Raw genomic sequence first — 23,743 nt, forward strand, 5'->3', positions numbered from 1 at the left:
ACTTGGAAAGTACTCATGCCTTAAATGGGCATTAAAAAAATTTTACAAATTTCTATCTCATAATAAAATGTGACCTGACATAAGAAAAATAATAAACTACACCAAGCAGGCATGTTAGGTCATTACCATGTTTCCTCTAACCTTTATCCTAGTATAGTTGGCCTCATCAAGTTAATACTACTTTAATTTTAAAATGAAATATTGCAATCCAACAAATCCCATTTAACATTTTATTAATACTTTTATTAATAATATTTGTGAGTAATTAAACATAGTGGAGGATAATTAGAGGATTAGGTTATTTGAAGTTTGATTACACTTCTTATGAATATTTAGTTTTAGGAACATTCTCCATTAAATTAACTTTAAAAAACTAAAGCCATCATAATCTATCTACCATCAATTCCAATCAAAACAATTTATAAGTTATTCAATCAAAAACGCACTTGTATAATGCCTACATTCCATGGACACATTGAATCACATTCTTTGTCTTCTACAAGGTAACTTTTTTTTTTACTACACCAGCAACAAGAACAAGCCTTTATCCCACTAGGTGGGGTCGGGCTATATGAATTTTTATTCTCCATTGTGTCCTATTGAACGTCATATTTTCATTTATTTCCAATAAATTAAGATCGTTTTTATACATGATGTCCAAGTCTTTTTAAGGCCTACCTCTACCTTTCTTAACATGAGTCAAATCTAAAACATCTACTTTCCTAACCGGATCATCAAATGGTCGATGTTAAATGTGACCAAACCTTGCAAGACTCCCTAATTTTGTCTCTCACTGGAGCTACACCAACTATTTCATGGATACATTCTTTTCGCATTTTACCTCAACCTGTCAAGCCACTCATCCATCTAAGCATTCTCATCTCAACAACAATTAGTTTGATGCTTCTCTTTTAGATGCCAATATTATGCGCCATAAAGCTCACCACCATCTTATAAATTTTCCTTTAAGTCTAAGTAGTACTTTTCTATATATGCTTGACACATTCGTTCACTATGCATTTAGGCCCGATGCATTCCTCCCTTCAACCATCCAACTTGAATTCTACTAATAACATCCCCATCAATATCACCATCACTTTGAAAAATAGACCTGAGTTATTTAAAATGTTCACTCCTAATAATTTGATTCCCCATTATCACAACTCTATCACTAGATCTACTACTGCTAAAATTACATTCCGCATCTTAGTTTTGGATCTGCTCAAACGAAGACCTTTTAAAGTCTAAAGTAGCCCTCCATAATTCAAGATTTTCCTGAACTATTTCTCTAGTCTTATCCACAAGAAAGATATCATCAGCGAAAAGCATAGACCAAGACCAAGATACATCCTCCTGTAAACGTTCAGTAAGAGCATCCAAAACTAAAGCAAAAGGATAAGGGCTTAAAGTTCATCCCTGATGCAATCCAACTGAAATAGAAAAATACTATGTCAATACTCCTATTCGAACAATTACCACCTCTAGTATACATATCTTTAATGATTAGAATGTAAGTCATATCAACACCTTTCTTCTCTAGAACTCTCCAAAGAACTTCTCTTGGCCCCTTATCTTAAAAATTTTCTAAATCAATAAATATCATATATAAATCCTCCTTTGCATTTTTCTATCAATCCATCAAACAACTCAATAAATATATAGCTTCCAAAATAAGCAAACATAAATCCAAACTGATTGTGAAAAATTTTGTATCACGTCTTAACCCATTTTCAATTATTGTCTCCCCTAATTTTCATGTATGACACATTAACTTAATTCATTTATAATTTGCACACTCTTGTGCGCCCTTTTATTCTTAAAAATGGAGACCAATATACCCTTCCTCAACTCCTCCCACATCCTTTTAGCTTTTAAAATAATATTAAAAAATAGTCGGCCAATAAAATCTCAAATCCTCTAATTATTTCCACACATCTATCGGGATATCATCAGGTCCTACTGAGTTTCCACCCTTAATTTTTTTTAAAGCATCCCCAACTTTTTTACTCGTGATAGTAAAAATAAAAAAAAATTATTATTATTAACAATATTAAGATCGCTAAGATCGATCGTATTTTCAAAAACTTCATTGATAATTTTATAAAAATATCTCACTCTTTTACGTTGAATATCTTTCTCTAAGAAAATTATTTTTTTATTTTCATTTTCAATACACTTTATTTGAATTAAGTCTTTACTTTTCTTTTCTCTTTGTTTGGTTGGTTTATACTTATATCTTCACCCTCTTTAGTATCAAATATATTATAAAGATCACTAAAAGACGAATTTTAACATAACATATTGTTCGCTTTCGACAAAAAATTTACATTGGTTGTCGACTAACTAATGCAACCCTCCACTTTTCTCATATGGGACTTGCAATTGATCATATTTTCAAAAACTTCATTGATAAGTTTATAAAAATATCTCACTCATCTATGTTAAATATCTTCCTCTAAGAAAATTATTTTTTAATTTTAATTTTTTAATACACTTTACTTGAATTAGGTCTTACTTTTTTTTTTCTCTTTGTTTAGTTTGATTATACATATATCTTCACCCTCTTTAGTATCAAATATATTATAAAGATCACTAAAAGAAGAATTTTTAACATAACAAATTGTTTGCTTTCGACAAAAATATTAGATTAGTTGTCGAGTACCTAACGCAACCCTAAACTTTTTGCATCTGGGACTTGAGAACCGACAATGACAGTGTTGTAATTTTTTTACTATCTTAAAAAAAAATATAGAGCTAAAGCTTTTTCACAAAATAAATTCAATTAAAAAGTGGTCTAAAGAACACTATAAGAAAGCAACTAGAAGTTTATCCAAGAAGTTGGATGTTGTAGGCCGAATAGCCTTAATTTATTATTTAGTATAACTACCACTAAAAAAAAGGAGAGAGTTGCCCTTCTACATACTATCCTCTCTTTTTTCTGGGCCAAATATTCAAGTAAGAAGCTCTTTAGTCTAGTCCCTGAAAATAAAAAGAATGAAGGGCAAGTAAATAAATGTAGAACCAATATTAGTTCAAGAAGACTTTTCCTTCGAAGGTTCTCAGCTTCATTTTGCAATTTAAGGAAAGCCAAAAAAAAATTTATTATTCAGTTCAACGAAACCTTTACTCCTAGCTGAGACTACTCGAATTTTTGTCATTGCTCAACGAAGTTTTAGATACCACCACATCATAAATAAAATCCACAAAACAAATTTTGGCAGCAATTACAATGCTCAAGCTCGCGTAATCCTAGGGGACAAATAAAATCCATCGCTCAAAATTGCAATTTCCTAGCAGTAATTTATAAATAATTGTGAAGCATTGACAGCACAAATAAACAGCAATACATTAAATAACTTAAAAAAAAATTTGGCATGAAATTTATCATTACCTCTTCAAGATTCACCCATTCCCATGTCTCATTTGGAGTGTTTGAATCATAAGTCAAAAGATGAAGACCCTGTAAAAAAAAAAAGGTTACCAATTGTTAGTTTGAGTACACAACAACTATTTAAAATCGATAATCAACAAACAAACACACCTTCAACGCATCATATTCACTTATAACAGCCTCATAGAAATTATTATCATCAGGCCACCTCGTCATGACTTTTCGCCCAATTAATGGATCATATTGTGCCGCTTCAACAGAATGAGCAGTTGTGATAGCACCAGAACTCCTGTTTACAGTTTGACCCCTCCCACTTGGACCAGTGGATGTATATGCAACAGGCAATGACTGTCCCCACAAAGTAGGGAGCAAAAAAATAAAATAAAAAAAGGAATATCAGATGAAAAAAAAGCTGGGGAGTGGCCGCACAGACCAAAGAAAACTCATTCATTTATAAAGGATTTACATTACCAATTTAGGTTTCTTGCCTCTTGCTCCTGCTCCTCTTTTTAAAGCTGATGATGCCTGCATTGGGACACCAATTGCCTGGGAGGGCAATGAAGGAGATGGCATACTGAGAGGTAGGGGAGGCATTAATTGAGAAGACTTTTGCCTCTTACGAGAAGCTGAGACAGTAGGACTAGGAACATTATCATGATTGGGCTGAACATTATTAAGGAAGCTTGATTGAAGCCCGCCTGACTTTCTCCACTCCCTAATAAATTTGTTAAAAAATTACAAACAACACTAAGAGAGAGCATGAATGCTCAAAAATAGTGGTCTTTGATCATTTTCCAGACCTTATTCCCCGAATAATTTCATCAGCATTAACCCTGCTCAACAAATCTCTATGCTCATCATCTGATACTCTAAGTTCTTTTCGTAGTTCAGTAATGAGGCCTTCCTTCTCCTGGAGGAAAAAGAAAGCAAGACTTTGTAAAGAATAAATCTACGATGAAAAACAAGATAAAAGACTACCATATATATATATTTGCATCAGATTGAGCCTTAAATGCCCGAAGAACTGAACTATATGCTTCCTGTTCAAGTTGGTGAATTTGGATCTCCATATCATTTTGAACTCTTTGGTACGCATGACCTCCAACAACAGGTCTGCCATTCCGAGAAACAAGTCCACCTCTTGTACTTCTATTTTGATGTGATGGTGGAAGGTCATCATCAGTCCCTGCAGGTAGTTTTGATGGTATGACAATAGCACGATGTACAAAAAAGTAACAGTCAGCCACATCAATGGTTGTTGAAAGTACCAATTGGACCAATCAAAACATTTATTTTCATCCGTGGCTAACAAAGTGCATCAAAATAATGACATACATGTCAATAACTATTATCAGCCAGAACTTCAGCCCCAAGGCAAGCGTATCTTGAAAATTCTTTCTTTTATGGAGCTAATTCATGGTAATAATGCCGACAAAATTTTGAAGCAGGAAACATCACAGTAATCATCGAAAGTCACAAAATAGATCATATAAGGGAAACATCACAAAAATCATCAAGAGTGACAAAATAAATCATAGGTAAACACTGCTAACATACAAGCTCAAATGTAAAGTAGCTGCATGGCACCATTGCAAAATACTTCTAATACCACAAACAATTCTTCAGAAACCAGTAAATACAAAAACATACTATAATACATAATACATAGACGCGAGACAAGCTAATTACCTAAACTTAAACTGAAGCAAACAAGAGAATAAAGTTTAGCAAGAATTTTAACTCACTTCACCATCCCCAACCATGTAAGAGGTCAATGATGATGAAAAAATTTTGAGCATTTAAATAAGGATTTGACAATATATAGCCATCACGATAACGCACCAAAAGACCTTTAAATGCAAGCACAAATAATTACAAAAACGTTGATAATATAACCATGTGAACACTAAGCATTAAGATGATAGAAGTGGACAAAGGTATTAGAATGGGATAGTATAAGAATATCCTATCATTCAGCCCAATGAAATTGAGTGCCCATTCATGCGACCAAAAGATTATTCAATGAATCTTCATAAAAGACATCCATCTATTAGGACAAAGGTATTCCCTTGGCATGGTTTTCGATAACTTCTAATAGCAATAAAGCTTCCAGTACAGTTCAAAGAAGTTGGTCAATAAAGAAATTTCATACATGTAATAAAATATTTTATATGCAAATTCTAGAATTGTAAATGTGCAAATAAAAAAAATAATAATAACAAAAAAGCATCAAATGTAGAATTTCAAAGTTTAACTGATGACAAATTGCTCAACCTTTTTAAATATAAACAAACACTCTTGAAGCATATTCTTCATAAAGACTACATAAGCTGGAAGAATGTTGGAGCTACATTGCACAAACATTTTTCATAAGAGGGATCCAAGTAAAAGCTTCAGTTATAAAAAATTTTGTTCTCCTTTTCTTTTTTACCTCCAAGAAAATGGAGCTATAAAACAGAATCATTTAATTTTTTAGGGCTAATTCTAAGCTCTTTGGTATTGCTTTTCATTGATGCTCTGTTACGTTATGTAATCTTTTTGCATCCTCTCAAGATATGACCATCGCATTTTGTATTTTACTTCTGCCTTTACGATCCTGCTGTTCTAAAATTCCTGTAATGACTAGTTTCAATATTGCAGAAAGTTCAATTAATTAAAGTCATATTGCCATAAATTGATGGAAGAGTATAAAAATATCTTAACATTAAAAATGAACGCCCAGAAATACTACCAAATGATTTTTCTTCATTAAACCATCCATCAATAAAGACAAGAATTCTATTGAGGCATGGTTCAAGATAAGAACATCAAACACAAACTATCTTCACATACAGCTCAAAGATGTTGATCTACATAATCGAAAAAACAAGGTTCAAATATCCTGACCATATTTTTTGTCAAATTGGGTCTCCTGACCATTGAATTTACTTATACATCAGTGCAATACAAGTTTTGATTTATTTCTTATACATTGGATGATTCTTAAAGCAAAGACGATGGCTTTAGCACCCATCCTAATCAAAATTTGATCAAGACACCCCGAAAGATTTTCTTCTTCAAAAACTACCCCATAAATTTAAAAATATATTATCAATTTAATCAAGAACTACACTTGCCATAAATAATTAAGAAAAGACACTCAGCACGTGCTAGTTTTCAAAATTAGTCCGATTTTTCAAAGACACCCCGAAAGATTTTCTTATACAAACACTACCCCATAAATTTAAAAATATATTATCAATTTAATCAAGAACTACACTTGCCATAAATAATTAAGAAAAGCACTCAGCAAGTGCTAGTTTTCAAAATATTAGTCAGATTTTTCAAATAATTGAACATTATGAATCAATATAATTCATAAAGTAGACCTGATAGCACACTGCAAGATCATAACATACATAAGAAATTTTCGGCCATACAACAATAATTAATGCTCTATTGTGCATGCTACAACCACTTTGCTTGTTCTCTTGATCTTCTAGTCATAAGTTTTGTATATTACTCCCGGTTTTGAAATTCTACCATTATAAAAAACTTGTAACCGCTAGTTTGAAATTAGAAACACCCCTCTTATTAGTCACATACTCTATGTTTCGAACATCAGAAGAAAGTGAATATCTCAAGATGGTTGTGAAAGATAATCAAATTAAACAATTAAGAAAATAAAAATATAGAAATAAATTAGAGAATAATATGAAAGAAAAGCACAAGATTTCGACGAACTGGATGTTATATGTGACAATAAAATATATTCATGAGTAGAAAAAAATAATTTCTAAAACCTATATTCAAGGAAAATTTATTAAACCCAGCCAAATTACAAAGGAGACAAGAAAAATAAAAAAACAAATGTTCATCTTTTTACCCCTACACAGACATTGGATTTTGGCTGCAAAGCAAGGATAGAATAACACCTAAATATAATTCTGCAAGTTGAAATCCTCGCTTTGAGAGCTTTGCAACAAAAGAGTGTGTGAACTTAAAAATAAGTTCTACATAAGAAAATACAAATTCCATAAGGCAGCATTAAACATTGGGGCTACATGGAAGAGACCAGCCTTGTGAATAAAGAAGTAGAAAGATTAGGATGGACGTCTGATAGTTCCACACATTCAACATGATAAATGGAGCCATGTTTATTTTATTATTACATGTAGAAGTTCTAAATTTACTTCATGATACAATCATCCCTATAACACCGTCATTGCCGGGCCCCAAGCCTCGAATGAGAAAATTGGAATGTTGCGTTAGGTAGTAGATGGTCATCGTAAAAGTTTTCAAAAAAAATCATAACATTAATCCTTTAAATCCTCATGTAAATGTATCGTGTTCCGTGAAAGCAACATACTGTATGGATTGGATTTAGTGAAAAATATGCAAGGGCGGCTACACCAGTGCCTAGGCGTAGTGTCAAATAAGGAAGGGTTATCACATTACAGACGGATGCGAGTAAAGAAATTAGTCCATGAAACTAATATTAGAATAGAAATTTGGAATATAGATACCCTTACAGGTAAATTAATGGAATTTGTTGATATTATGGTTCATAGGAAGATAAATATCTTATGTATTTAAGAGACTAAATGGGGAGATTGATAGCTTAGATTTTAAACATTAGTATTCAGGTAGAAATCGCACAAAATGGTGCAGATATAATTATAGAAAAGAGTTTGAAAAATAATCTTGTAAAAACTAATACAATTACAGCCCTAAATATTGTTGTTGATATTAAGATTTTTAATGATTATAAGTGTTTATGCTCCTCAAGTAGGTATAAATATAGGTTCAAAAAAAAATTCTAAAAGGACCTGAAAGAAATAATACAGATGCCGCCTCTTGAAGAAAAATTTTTTATTGGATGATATTTAAATGGACATGTTAGTAGAGTTTTAGAAAATACTAGAAATATGCATGGTGGCCACCGTTTTAGAGTGATTAATGAAGAAGATATAATCATATTAGATTTTTCTTTAGAGTGTGATAGGGCACCTAAAATTATTCTATAAATAAATTTCAAGATTTGGGATATTCATGAAGAATTGAATTTCTATGTGCAACAAAGTAACAAGTATCATTAATCAAGTGACAAAAGATGTACTTGGAGAATTAAAAAAAAAATTCATATAAATAAAAATAATTGATTGTGAAATAGTAATGTACAAGAAAAATTATAAAAAAGTATTATAAGATTTTGTATAAATATAAAACTTAGAAAACCAGAAAAAATATAGGGTGTCTCGTAGGTAGTCTAAGAGAACAATTCATGACGCTAAAATTTTATTTTTAATGATCTTTATAATATATTAGATACTAATATGGGTACAAAATATATGTATAAACTAGCCAAATAAAGAGAAAAAAAAAGTAAATTTAATTCAAGTAAAATGTATTAAATATGAAAATCAAAAAGTATTTTTCTTAAAAAAAGATATTTAATATAGGTGAGTGAGCTATTTCGATAAATTTTCAATAAATTTTTTGAAAATATGATCGATCATAGTGATCTTAATATCGTTCATAATAATAAAAAGTTTTATTTTTACCTTCACATTAGTAAAAAAGAAGTTGAAGAGGCTTTAAAGAAAATCGAAGGTGAAAAATCAACAGGACCTAATCATACCCCAATTAAAGTGTGGAAATATTTAGATCTTTCTTGGCTTACTAAATTCTTTAATATTTTTTTTAAAAACTAAAAATATGTCTGAGTGGAGGAAGAATATTTTGGTCCCCACCTTTAAGAAAAAAAGGGACGCAAAGAGTGTGCAAATTATAGAGGAATTAAGCTTATGTGTCATACTTTAAAATTATGGGAGAGGGTAATTGAAAATAGGTTAAGACGTGATACAAAAATTTCTCACATTCAGTTTGGATTTATGCCAAGCAGGACTACTATGGAAGTTATACATTTATTAAGAGGTTTGAAGGAGTAGTACAGAGAGAATAAGAAAGATATGCGTATGATTTTGTTGATTTAGAAAAAGCTTACCATAAGTTTCTAATAGAAGTCCTTTGGAGAGTTTTAGAGAAGAAAAGTGTTAATATAACTTAGATTCACGTCATTAAAGCTATTACTTGTGTTCAAACAGCAGGAGGATTGACGAAGTATTTTCTTATTTTAGTTTGATTGCATCAGATATAGATTTAAGCGCATATATTTTTGATATAGTTATGGATGCTATTATTGTACTTTTACCTTGATGTATGATTTTCGTTGATGATATCCTTCTTGTGGATAAGACTAGAAGAGTTTAGGAAAAACTTGAATTATGGAGGTCTACATTGAAGTCTAAAGGTCTTCGTTAGAGGAGATCTAAAGCTGAATACATGGAATGAAATTTTAATAGTTGTAGCTCTAATGGCAGAGTTGTAACTAACAGTAATCAAAGTATTAAAAGGTGTGAAAGTTTTAGATATCTCGGGTCTATTGTTCAAAGTAACGGTGAGTTATTAATAGAATTCAAGTTGTTTGGTTGAAATGGAGGAATGCATCAAGCTTATTGTGTGATAGAAAGTACCACTTAGACTGAAAGAAAAATTTTATAAGATGGTGGTGGGACCTGAAATACATTATGACGCAGAATGTTGGCCTTTAAAAGAGAAGCATGAAACAAAGTTAAGTGTTGCTGAGATGAGAATGCTTACATGGATGAGTGGATTGACACTTAGAGACAAAATACAAAATGAATATATTTGTGATGGGGTTAGTGTAGCTCCAGCGGCGGATATGATTAGAGAGAGTCGTCTTAGATGGTTTGGTCACATTAAACATCGACTATCTGATGATCCGGTTAGGAGAGTAGATGTTTGATTCGAATTATGTTAAGAAAGGTAGAGGTAAACCTTAAAAAACTTGGACATATTGTATAAAAAATGATCTTAAATCTATAAGAATTAAATGAAAATTTGACATTCAATAAAATGCAATGGAGAAAAAGGATTCATGTAGCCAACCCCACTTAATGGGATAAAGGCTTATTGTTATTGTTATTGTTGTTGTATACAAATTTCCCTTGGGTTTACTTCATTTATATCAAATTTTACAATCTTTTCTCAGCTTTACATTGTTTTTATCTAATTGGAATACACATGGAGCACAGATTTATCTAATTGGAATACACATGGAGCACAGATTTATCTGGATAGCAGTTAAAGAAAATATTTGGAGTCATCCCACAACCTTTAAAAAGCGATGCTCAAATGCTTTCTAATTAGTTATCAGCTTTTACAAAAGTTTTGCTAATGATTAGTGTATGTAACCCATACATATAAACTTTCAATATATGCTCCTGCTGTTTAAATGCCTTCTCTGTCTCGTTGAATCTTACAACTGTTCTTTCAACCGCAGCAAATTAGAAACATAGAGCAGTTTGTTTGCAGGCAACCTGTTAAATTTGGTGCTCTAAGTATCATATATGCTAGTAGAATGAAACGTACACCTAACTAATTGATGTACAGAAAAGGTCATCCAAAATCTAACAATGATCCGTCAGGATCTGCAATACATTTTAGAAGACCTATCTCTCCCACCAAGATAACCCAGCAGTCAAAAGATCTATGGCTTACTCGTACTCTTCCACTTGAACATGGATTTTGATGCATCAATTGCTGACTTGAAATATTTTATATATAAATAAACAACCTAGAAACCCACAAACATGCGTCAAGAATAATATTTGAATCTATAGTAACCACATAATAATTATAAATTCCTAAAAATTAATATTTAAAATTTAAGAATTCTTTTTTAAGCAATTTTTTTTTTCCTTCGAGCAGTAAAAGTTATTTCCACAATTAATGTCAAAAATTTAGGATTGTTTGTTTGATTCCAAGGATAAACGTTATTTCAAACATTCATATCCATTTAGACAAGGTATTAGTTCACTCTAGTTATCTCTATTCTTAACTCTATTAAAAAAAGGATTTAGGAATATAGTTTGTGGGCAATTTAATTTGAATAAAGCCCACAAATTATTTTTATCTCCAATCTTTTTTTTTCTTTTCCTTTCCCACAAATTTCCCTCTCATCTCAGGCCATCCTCTAATAGTTGGCCTTCGCTTCATACAGCAACAATTCCTCCAACATCTACCGCACAACAATTCAACAAGCAATGACTCCCCCCTCCCAACAACAATTCAGTTTTCAACTATTGGACTATTTTCAACATTGTTTCTTACATAATTTTATGAACCCAAGTAATATTGCCTAGAGTTTTCTACCAGAGCTCTAGAAGATCCACTTATTAGGAATACCCGAGAAATTATAAGCGGCCTTTTGAAAACTTATTAGCCTTAAGTAGTTAGGTTGGGAAGCATATGTATCAACCTGGAATAGAGATAAGCACTTAAAAACTACAAAATCAACACAATTAAAGTTCACTTGGGAGGACAAAACAGCAATCATATCCAATAAGGATACTAGATTGAACAACGGTATTAAGGACCACAGGTTTTATGCTAGAAGTGAGTGACTTAGAAAAGAGTAAGTTAGAGAGTAAATAGAGTGAGAGGAACTAATCACTCTGTAAGGAGAACCAATTCTTTAAAAAGAAATTAATACTAGAATAACCAAAAAAAAGGAAAAATCTCAAATGAGGCAATCAATACATCAAGGGATTGAGGAGATTCTTCCAAAAGTTATGCCGGAACCATTGATTACCTAAAGATGCAAATGAGGGAAAGATCTACCCACAAATGAACACCAACTTCCACTTCCACACAACCACCTCCCTTCAAGGTGAATGCCAGAATGAAATTACTTAAGCTTCGATAGCACCGTGGATACTAACAAGGTAGTCAAGTGGTTAGACATCCTAAAAACGCACCTTTCTTTTCCTCGTTTAAGATAGCTCAATATGAAAAAGCTCTTTAGTGCTATTTATGAAAATTTTCAACGTGGAAGTCTCATTATACACCTTACCCAAGCTAAGGGCACACATCGCCTCAATTTTTGAGGTAGCCCTCAATTTCTTAGAAAAACTGACAAATAATACCAATATACTTCACTTATTAACCCTCACATCTCACAATAGTCAAAAATAAAATATATCCATAAAAATTTATATAGTTGAAACTATAACCGTAAACATAATCATTGTTTTAAAATTTAATTAACATTTTTATTAATTGTTATTGATCAAGAAAAAAGAGGATGACTGAGTTTGAAGATAAAATGGAACGTGAGAACATGGATCCAGCAGAAAATGAAATGAGGAAGGAAGTAAATCATTATGTTGATGATTCTAACTAAGATACATTGAGTTTTACGAGTGATGAGAACTTTTAAAGTTAAAAATTATAATGTTGATGTCTTACTATATTTTTATTTAAGTGGAGAATATTATGAGTGATAGACAGACTTAAATTGAAGTTGTTATGTTACTATATTTTAGTATTTTAATTTGATGTTATCTGTAACCTACCTTGATAATAACATGTTATTTCTTACCTTACATAATTTATTACTTATTATCTAATGAGGGTGTTGATATGCTGCTTTTTAATAAGCTATATTACGTCTTACTTCACAGTTCAAAATTTAAATAATAATTTTACATATACATATTTTTTTAAAATTTTGTGGCTTACAACTTAAACACTGAGACTTTTGTCTCGCTTATAGATGAAAAATAACTCAATTTCAGCTGCACAATTTTACACTCTATTGCCTTTTTAATTATACTTTCACTTAAAGGATATTCTTTGTTCAACTTAAGTTGCCATCAAGAGCATTGATGTAGTGGCATACAAAGTCATTCTACTTTGGGTTTCCACACATGTGAATTGATAACAATTCAAGAGACTTCTAAACATTCCATTAAATCTTATGATATATGAAGAAGAAATACTGATCCAATGGCAACAATCGTGACAACGATACAAGAAATTGGTTCAGAAGTACACTACATTCTTCAAGTGACAAGCGTTTTCATTAACGAGAGGACTATTGACATAGTTGCCACACCAAAATGAGAAAAAGATAGTATTATCACACATGCATCAAGCAAATCCATCAATAGTATTAATGATTGTCAATCTTATCAAAATAAGGAATGAGATTCTCATGCACTTGTGAACACTAAGTAGCAGAATATTGAAAACATTTGAGTTAATTACACGAACAAGATTACTAGTAATAAAGAGTCCACGACCTCATATATTGATTTGGATATGTAGTAGACTCAATTACGAGATGGAACATCAATGCAAACTCAACCTAAGCATCCCTATGGATTTAAATATGAACTAGTATGACATATAACCACTGAATATCATACTATTACGAAAAAAGAAAAAAAATGATTCGGTTCCTTCATTGGATAAAAATACCATAAAAGTTCTGTGAATTGATATCCTTGTATGTTGGCGTCACTTGCTTACCACTAATAGTCTTAGATATATGATTCCTAACCCAATCACGCAAATTTAATAAGATCACACAAGCCTGCCAATAATCCTTCGGGTATTCAACAAAGTGTCCTCTTGGGATTTATGAAAAATGTATCCAAGACAATAAAATTAAGGTTCATATATTTATATATAAAAAATGCCTTCGAAGTATTAAACTTAAAACAATGAAAATAAATAAAAATTATTTATCATTATGGAGCTAAGTTTTGGTTAAAAAATATTCTACTTCCCTTCCCATATCATTCTTCTCCAGTTTGATCTCTCCTTGCTAATTCATTTGGTTCCTCACTAATTTACCCGGTAAGCAATGAGTAATTTCATTAATTTCTTATTTTATGAGAATACAATATTGAAAAGGTGTTAGAAATAATCCAGGAGCTAAAAACTCTATTGCAATGGGAAGGATCGGCGTCATTGCTTGCTAGATTATCGTGGTATGGATTTGGAAGAGATTGCGATTGTAGGAGGTGAAGATGATTAGTTAGAAGAGATCTTGGCGAAAAAAGAAGTGAGGAATAGAAAGTGAAGATTGAGGGGTAAGATATAAATCATTATTCAATCCAAATAAAATGTTCACAAAATAGATTCCTATATCCTTATTTATAAAGTTAGGTATATGGATAATCAGATTCAAATTAAAACTTATCTAAATAATAAAAATGTTTAAAAATCATTCTTCCCCCTAACATCAAACAACTAATCCAAAATTATAGGATCAACTTCAGAACATTCAAAAATCAAGGAAACCAAAATTCCATAACAAGAAAGCAACTAAAGTGCCTTAAATAACAGAAGCTAGCTCCAACTTTTTTAGGAATTAAGCACTTAAATTTAGGCAAAAAATTTGAACAATACTCTTGATATATATTTTTAATGGGCTAAGGTTGGATTTAATTGGATTGATTTTTTCCATCTAAAATTCATCATGTCAACAACCAGTGCATCGAAATCTGTCATGAAAATCTTCTAGAATATGTTAGAGATTCTCCTAGGTCAAATAAAACAAATTAAAGCGTTTGAATTAAAAAATATAATCACACAAAATTCTCTACAAGCTATGTTCCAACGAAAGCACTTGACATCATACATATATACATATAGATATATATCTTCAAATTCAAATTTGGAATGGACATCTTAGGATTGCAGAACTTGTCACACAAGCATCAATTTTCTAGAGAACATAACAAAAAGACGAGATAAAATATTTACAGAAAACACCACCTGAAACACTAATTTGATATGTTATGTGTTAATGAACGTCTTTGACTATATCTACCTGAATATATAATTGATTGATTGATTGATTGATTATTAATCAATTGACATATTATAAATCCATGTTTAGAAAGCTAAACTTAGTGGGTTAAAGGTTTTGTTGTTGTCGTTTAGAAAGCTAAACAAGATTATATATTTAATGCCCATTCAAAACCTTTCATATTAACCTTAGTATTGAAGGGGGATTCTACTTATCATTAAAACCACAAATATTCTTAGGAATATAATTATTTGTTGATAGTGAAAATTATATTTTGATCCATGAACCTCTAAAAAGATATTGTGACATGTTGTGGAATTACCTTCATGTATAAAATTGCATATATAGTCTCGCATCGCGATATCGCTCCACTGCTCGCGTCGTCGTCTTCCTCGATATCGCTACAGCTCCTACTCGATATCGCTCCACGCCTCTATTGCTCGCAGCTTCGTCGTCTGCGCCCGACTGTTTGGTTTTTTTCTATTTCGGCGCTGCTCCTGCTTCTGCGCCCGATAGCTCCTCTGCCTTTCAGCAATCTCGCATCAGTTTTAACGTCGACAGCCTCTGATGGCGTTTCTATCTTCTTTGGTTAAGCCGGACAAAAGCCGGACAAATTCTCCTTTGCCCATATGGTGGGTAACCCTCAAGTGGAGTCCGCGTTGGTATTCCCCTCAAGTTATAAGTATCTTCTTTGGTTAAGCCGGACAAAGTCTCCTTTGCCCATATGGTGGGTAACCCTCAGGTGGAGTCCGCGTTGGTATTCCCCTCAAGTTATAAGGAATCTCGTGAGAGAACAGATAACTGTCCTTTTATTAAGAAGGAAAATAGGAAAGATAGAAAAAAACAATCTTTTTCTCTAAATCAGAAATTTATAAATTCAAGTTTGGTTTAATTTGGTATAAATTCTTAGTATGGTTTAGTTTACCTGATCTCAAGCTGGATTTTTTTCACCATCAGGTTCTCTACTCTATTGGGGTCATCCTTGGGGATCATTTGAAACTAGATTTGTCTACTTTTAACCTAACTAGACCCTCGGTGGCCAGAATACTTGTGAAAATGGATATTACTTTATCAGATGTTTATTGAAGTCTGGTTGGGCACAACCCATAATGGTTATTGGCAAAAAATCGTCATGGAACACAAACCCCCATATTTTACCCACTGTTTACCCACTGTAAGATGTTTGGTCGTAAGATGTTTGGTCATGTCCTTGATAAATGCTACAAGCTTCATCCTAATTTGAAATCTAAGGTTCAAATGAATAAGGATGGGTCTAACCCCACTGCTTTGGACATTTTAGTTCCACCTGGGAGTGTTCCACCTGAGGAGGATATTACCAGAGAGGAGGTGTATGTTGCCCTTGAAGACCCCCCTGACACGACCCCCCATGACATTGTTGTTATTGTTACTGTGAGTGATGTGGCGCTGGCATCTACAAACTCCATAGAAAATAATATTGTTGGACTATTACCTATAAATGATAGTGTTCAGACTGATAATCAGAAGAGCCTCGCAGCTTCACTTCTTCAAGAAATATCCGGTGTAGAGGCAACTCATACTTCACATATACTAGAACTTATTGTGTGTAATACGGTTGGTAATCCTTCTTGCTTCAGTTCTACCCCATCAGACTGATTCTTCGAAGGAGGAATGACAAGTTTACACTTCCAGGAGGAAAAAGAAGAATGGAAATCTACTAGAGCTCAAAAGTCTTATAGATGATGCTTTGGTTAATACGGGTAATTGTCAGCACCTTACCAATCTGCTAGTCAAATCCTTACCGAGAACTAGAGCCAGAGACAAGACTAGATTGGGATGACCCACACTTTTTCAGCACCCGGGTGGTTTTTTATTGTATCATGTGGGTTGTTTTTGTTGTACCGGGTGGTTTTTTGGGTATTTTTTTATTCTATATGTACCCATATTTTACATTTTTGGTGTATGTTGTACCATGTGGGTTGGGTGTTTGGCCCACCCATACAAACCTAACTGTACCTTTCTCTTTAATATATCAGCCCTTGGGCTTTTTTTAATATATATATATATATATATATATATACACATATACATATATTAAATTTTAAGAAATCTAAAGAAAGAATGTGGGGGCATTATTATTCATTTATGCCAATTATTTGATTTTCTAACAAAAAAATATATATGTGCATTGCATAGAAACTATCTTGAAATATTGCATGCATAAAAAATGGTACTCATTAGTTGATATATTCATGGCTTTTGCTTTATTAATGACTTTAGCATATCACCATGCCTTAAAAAAATTTCAAAAATATTATATATATTCAATGATAAATTTATGAGAAATTTTGTTGATATAAAAAGTTTTGTAACATACATAAGATTATATATAGAACCAAATAAACAAAACACTTGAAGAGAAGCACATGTTCAATATCATGCATGTCGCAGCAAGCCAAAACTAAAATTATCAAAATTTATAACAATATCCCGGTGATGAATATTTTGTTTTTCTCTATCAATTTACAAAGCTATTTCAATGCAAACTTATATTTAAATGACTTGGAATACCATTTGGACTGGTACAAAATGTAAGCTATATCGTCATATAAGCTAAATGTGATAATAAACTTCAAAATAAACATGTTACCACTACTTGACTAAAATGTATAATATAATTAAACAAAAAATATTTCAACAATAATATTGTAGAAGTTAATTTAACAAATAAAGAATCTCATAATGAAAATTTTGACTTTTTTTTTTGTTTTAAAAGGCTTAAAGTAGTTATTTTATAACAATCGTTTGTCTAAAGAACAATGATTTGTGATGCTAAGATTCATTTGACGAGAATAAGATCTCGTACTAAGCATATGGGGAGAAATTGTCCCCTAAAACTCCATATGAAGCTTACAATAAAGGGCTGCAAGATTAAAGATCAAAAGAAAATATCTACTATTATGAATAAATTCTCCATAGAATACTTACAATATAACACCAACTCATGATCCACAATAGTTAGTTAATGTTCTACTAAACTAGTACTAACAATTTTCTAATCTAAAATCATTGCACATATCTTCATAATTCATAAACCAAGTACCTTTGGCAAACACTATTTGACCTTCTTGCTCTAATATTAGGTCCAACTGAAGTTTTAAGATAATAAACCTATTACTAGTGATGAAAATAAATTTGAAAGGAAAAAAAAATATATGAAAGGTAATCGTGTGTTGTATTTCACTTTAGGTATGCACTTCAAGCAACACATGAATTGTGACTTCTACATAAAAATAAGTTTGAACATATATCCAACTAGACGCCACCCCATTGATTAGAAATGACTTCAATTGAAGATTTGAACGATAATCAACCTAATACTAGCTTTAAGGCTCAAATTTATAACCAAAAAAAAAAATTGCAAAATAATTATGCATTTAATTTTATATATGAGCTTACACCAAAAGTAATATTTGAAAATTTTGTACCAAAAAAGTTCCTAATAAAATCTTAAATATATGTGCATCTGCAAACACCTAAATCATTGAATCTATTAATTACACCCTTTAAGGTAATACACTTTAAGGTAATAGCCCATCAATATGATCTACCTACTTCCCCTTTATGAAATAAGTTATTAAATTTATTAGTTACTATTTAAAAACACTCATGAAATATATTTGATATTTAACATACATATTCTTCATCCTATAATCAAAAACTGCATCATAAGACCCAATCTCTCTCCTTTCAAACTCCTATGTCTCCCCTCTAAACCTTTATACTAAATTCCTGATGTAGCACACAAAAATAATAATTTAATGTAGATAAAAAGAGGTATATCATTGCAATGAAAGTAAATTTTCATCAGATGAGTGGAAAGTCACTTATCCCAAACTGCTGGGACTCAAGCACATATAACCATTAGGGAATTACTCACTCATACATTATATTTGGGAAAAACTAACCCAGACAATAGGATTCTCATACTCTCTCATCCTTAAGCTCTATCCTCCAAAAACCTTTCAAAGTACAACCATTTAAAGGCTTAAGAATAATATCTTTAGCCAACTAAATTAGTTCATTTGGGTAGTTGGTTGGAGATACAAGTAAGTAATATGTTTGGTTGGTTTGTGGTAAGTGATTGCTAAAAATACAATTATACCTATTTGATGCTTCATCTCTCTCCCATTCAACAATAAAACAGCCTAAGTTTTTTAACATTTTTTTTTAACTCGACGTTAAGTTTGATATTTGTGAAATACCTCCTCCATCATGGTTAATTAATACTTTGAAAAAAAACTTGAGTTAACATATAAAAAATAAGTAAATTTGAAATTGGATTAAAAGAGGGATTTTATTACCAGGAAAAATAAATTCCATGAAATAATTGATGATTCACTCATCCAAAACTATGTTGACTCCCTCATATATGGCAATCGGGGATTGCAAATTCAAATGGGACTCACTCACCCATTAGGTCAAAAAATCACTCTCTTATCCTTAAGCTATTGCCACTATAACCCTTCCAAGCCTAATCCTTTATTGGCTAAATATTGAATTCTTTGACAAATTAAATGAGCTAGTTGATTGGAGTAGTTCGTAGATGGAAGTATAAGTAAATGCAACAATTGATGTGTGGTTGGTGGAAATTTTGAAGTACAACTAATATCCAATAGATACATCAGCAACACCTAAATTTGTTTATCTCCATCGACCCGCTCCTATCACACTTTTACATTGCACGACACTGAAATAACATAAATCTATCTTAACCATATTCCATACGTCCTCCGCAAAAAAAAATACTTTGCTAGCATCAATTTCTCATGTTACATGACAATAACAACAACAACAAGACTTTAACCCACTAAATAGGGTCGGCTACATGAATCCTTTTTCTCCATTATGTCGTATTAAGTGTCATATTTTCATTTAATTCTAATAAAATACTATCATTTTTTATACATCCCCAAGTTTTTTTAGATCTACCTCTACCATTTTTTAACATAAGTTGAATCTAAAGCATTTACTCTCCTAACCAAATTATCAAGTTTGTTGATGTTTAATGTGACCAAACCATCTAAGATGATTCTCTTCAATCTTGCCTGCCGCTGGAGCTACACCAACCCTTTCACAGATACCTTTGTTTCGCATTTTGTCTCTAAGCGCCAAGCCACTCATCCGCCTAAGCATTCTCATCTCAACAAAACTTGGTTTTATACTTCTCTTTTAAAGGCCATATACTTCTCTTTTAAAGGCCAACAAGCTGCATCATAAAGCATTGTAGGTCTCACCACCATCTTATAAAAATTTCTTTTTAAATCTAACCGGTATTTTTCCATCACACAATAGGCCCGATGCATTCCTCCACTTCAACCATCCAAATTGAATTCTACTAATAACAACATCCCCATTCCCCATCTATGTCACCATCACTTTGAACAATAGAACCGAGGTATCTAAAATGTTCACACCTTTTAATGATTTAATCGTCCATTGTTACAACCTTACCAGATCTACTATTACTAAGACTATATTTCATGCATTCAGTATTAGATCTATTCAAATGAAGGCCATAAACTCTAATGTAGATCTCTATAATTCAAGTTTTCTTCTGAAATATTAGTATTATCAAAAAGAATGATATCATCAACGAAAAGCATACACCAAGATACATCCTCCTGTAAATGTCAAATAAAAGCATCCAAAATTAAAACAAAAAGATATGCGCTTAAAGTCGATCCCTGATGCAATCCAAATGAAATAGGAAAATACTTTGTCAATCCTTCTGTTCGAACACAAGTAACAGTTCTAATATACATTTCTGTAATGACTTAAACATAAGTCACATCAATATCTTTCTTTTCTATAACTCTCCAAAGAACTTCTCTTGGAACCTTATCGTAAGCTTTTTCTAAAATCATATGTGGATCCTCCTTACTCTCACAGTACTTCTCCATAAAACCTCTCAATAAATATATAGCTTCCATATTAAACTTTCTTAGCATAAATCCAAACTAATTATGAGAAATCTTTTTATCACGTCTTCAGCCATGTTCAATTACTCTCTCCCATAATTTTAATTTATGACACATTAACTCTATAATTTGCACATTCTTGTCCATCCCCTTTATTCTTAAAAATGAAAATCAAAATATTCTTTCTTCACTCCTCAGGCATCTTTTTAGTTATTAAAAAAATGAAAATCAAAATACACTTTCTTCACTCCTCAGGCATCTTTTTAGTTATTAAAATAATATTAAAAAGTTTAGTAAGCCAAAAAACTCATAAATCTCCTAAATATTTCCACACTTTTATTGATATCATCCGCTTCTACTAATTATCCACCATTGATTTTCTTTAAAGCCTCTTCATTTTACTAATGCGACAGTAAAAATAAAAAAATTTATTATTATTAATGATATTAAAATCACTAAGGTTGATCGTATTTTCAAAATTTTTATTGAAAAAATTATCAAAATATCTCACCCAACGATGTTGAATATCTTCCTTTAAGAAAAATACTTTTTGATTTTCATCTTTAATACATTTTACTTGAATTAAATCTTTATTATTCTTTTCTCAACCTACATGACAGATGATAAAAAAAGAAGTTAGCTGCAGATTATTTGTTGCCTTCCAATCCATAATTAGATCATAAAATGCTCCTCCATTAATCAAATTATAGATGCTACTTGTGATATTAACTAGATGATCAATCAAATCTAGCACCCCTAGTTTCAATGCATCAATCTATAACAATGTGTGATTGTTTCTAGTCCCGTGAGAATCTCAGAAGACCAAACCAGCCTATTTGAACAATTAAAAACTGACTTGCCGCACTTGCAAAAGGCAATTTAAAATCAATATTCCAAACTACAAAAAGAAAACCCTACTCTTCTCCAAATCATTCCAAAGCAGTATTTTTTTAAACGGTGATCAGCCAACTAACTAGTAGAAATCAAATGAGGAAAAACCTAAAAATAAGAAACCAAATCCTAAACCCTAAATTCCAGAATGTCACTTATCAGAAATCAACACAAAACAACTGGGGCGATCTCTTACAAAATGCATGATATCGATTTATTTTCAACGTCGGAAAAACAAAGAATTAAAAGCAAGGGTTAAATAAAAGACAAAATGGCAGAAGCGAACTCACCGCTGCTATCGGAAGGGCCATACTCCATTGATATATAACGTCAATAGCGCAAACCCTAGGAGGATCCACAGAAGACTTTCTTCAGCAGCTGCCGCTGGCGCACAGAGAGGAAGAACGAGAGGGCCTTCCCGCAATAAAAGCGTGTAACCGCAAAGAAACTAAAGAACAGCGACGCGCGAGAAAGCACTTTTGCAGATACCACCACTAAGATCTCAAACCGATAAAACGCCAGGTGCGATTTCGACGTACCGAGGGTTTCAAACGATCAATGGAGAAATTTCTCCAATGGAAGAAGGAACGCAGACTCGACAGAAAAAAGAAAGCCGATAGGCAAGCGAAGCGACGATAAAGAGTGAACTTATCCGTTATTTATAGGCATAAATTTTCGTCATCATTAAACTCCGTTCCTAATTCCGTGATCTTATTTCGGTAAATTGTCAAATCCAAACATTTTCATTTATTTTAGGTTTTTTTTTATTTCTTAATGATAAGTCAAGGAACTCATTTTATTGAAAAAAAAATTGTTGTAAAAATTAATCAAAAGTGTTTTCAAAATTAAGGTATAAATTTAAAATCTAAAAAAAAAAATCATATAGATATTGAATGTGAAAAAAACTTAGTTGTATCATCATTAAAGTCTCGTTTGTTATCACACATTGGATTTCGAATGTGATATATCCTAGCAATATGGGATGCGTTAAAAATGTGTATGTGCATGCGTGTGCTTGTGTGTGTATGTGGGCGTGTGTGTATAGTACTCACAAAAAAAAAAATTCATATAGAAATCATATAAATAAAAAGAGTAAGGGTGTGTTTAGGGCAGTTCTTCTCAGTTACAGCTTAGTTGTCCTAGGAAACTGCTGCAGGGAAACTACTACTGGGAAGTTGACAAAGTGTTTATTTCAGTTGCTTGAAAACAGCTTTGTGGCAGCTATTTCTGGACAAATTATAATTCCGCCCATGTAGTAATGATGTTTATAACATAACTTATTTTACGAAAAAAATAGTTATTTGTATTAAAAATATTGCATTTATTTTTTGTTTTGCAGTTTCAAATTGTATGTATTCATAATTCTTGCAACTAAACATACATTTCACCCTTTTCATGCATATTAGAAAAATAACTTCAAAAACTAACAAAGTTTAAAAATATGGACAGTAACAAAATTTCAGAATTTAAACCTTCAATATTTACTAACTTCATATTAGCGCTATAAGCAAACGAAACAAGATTAATAGCTTTCTGATTTGGAGAACTCCAGAGCAAAAATATAATAATTAAGATCATTAACAAGGTGTTTTGAAATCTAAAATCCATCAGCTAACAAACAATTTCTCCCATGTGATTCGAATTAAATAGATGGTAAAAACAAGCTCCTAATGATAAAAAATGACGACAAATAGGAGAAAGACAAACCTGAAGCTCCTCCTGGACTCGTCAATAAGAGGCCAAGATTCCTTCATTCTCCTCCTCTCCGTTTAGGTTCCGGTATAAGGAAAGGCGAAGCCTCGGAAGAAAGAGAAATACTACTGAGTCCAGAAACGA

General features: G+C 31.9%; 1 protein-coding gene across 1 annotated transcript in view; it reads right to left on the reverse strand.

Annotated features, from left to right (window-relative positions):
* LOC110032536 (protein EMSY-LIKE 3-like) overlaps positions 1-22,524 on the reverse strand; it is a 36,312-nt gene extending 13,788 nt beyond the window's left edge. Inside the window, exons 1-6 of the mRNA XM_020736197.1 lie at positions 22,198-22,524; positions 4,383-4,577; positions 4,192-4,309; positions 3,863-4,106; positions 3,542-3,739; positions 3,392-3,460 (exon numbers count right to left, since the gene is read on the reverse strand). Of these exons, the coding sequence (XP_020591856.1) occupies positions 3,392-3,460; positions 3,542-3,739; positions 3,863-4,106; positions 4,192-4,309; positions 4,383-4,577; positions 22,198-22,225 (852 nt within the window). The 5' untranslated portion in view covers positions 22,226-22,524. The remainder of the gene's footprint in view (positions 1-3,391; positions 3,461-3,541; positions 3,740-3,862; positions 4,107-4,191; positions 4,310-4,382; positions 4,578-22,197) is intronic.
* Between the last annotated feature and the right edge of the window lie 1,219 nt (positions 22,525-23,743).

Source organism: Phalaenopsis equestris, unplaced genomic scaffold (assembly GCF_001263595.1).
Source record: "Phalaenopsis equestris unplaced genomic scaffold, ASM126359v1 Scaffold000966, whole genome shotgun sequence".
NCBI classification, from domain to species: domain Eukaryota; kingdom Viridiplantae; phylum Streptophyta; class Magnoliopsida; order Asparagales; family Orchidaceae; genus Phalaenopsis; species Phalaenopsis equestris.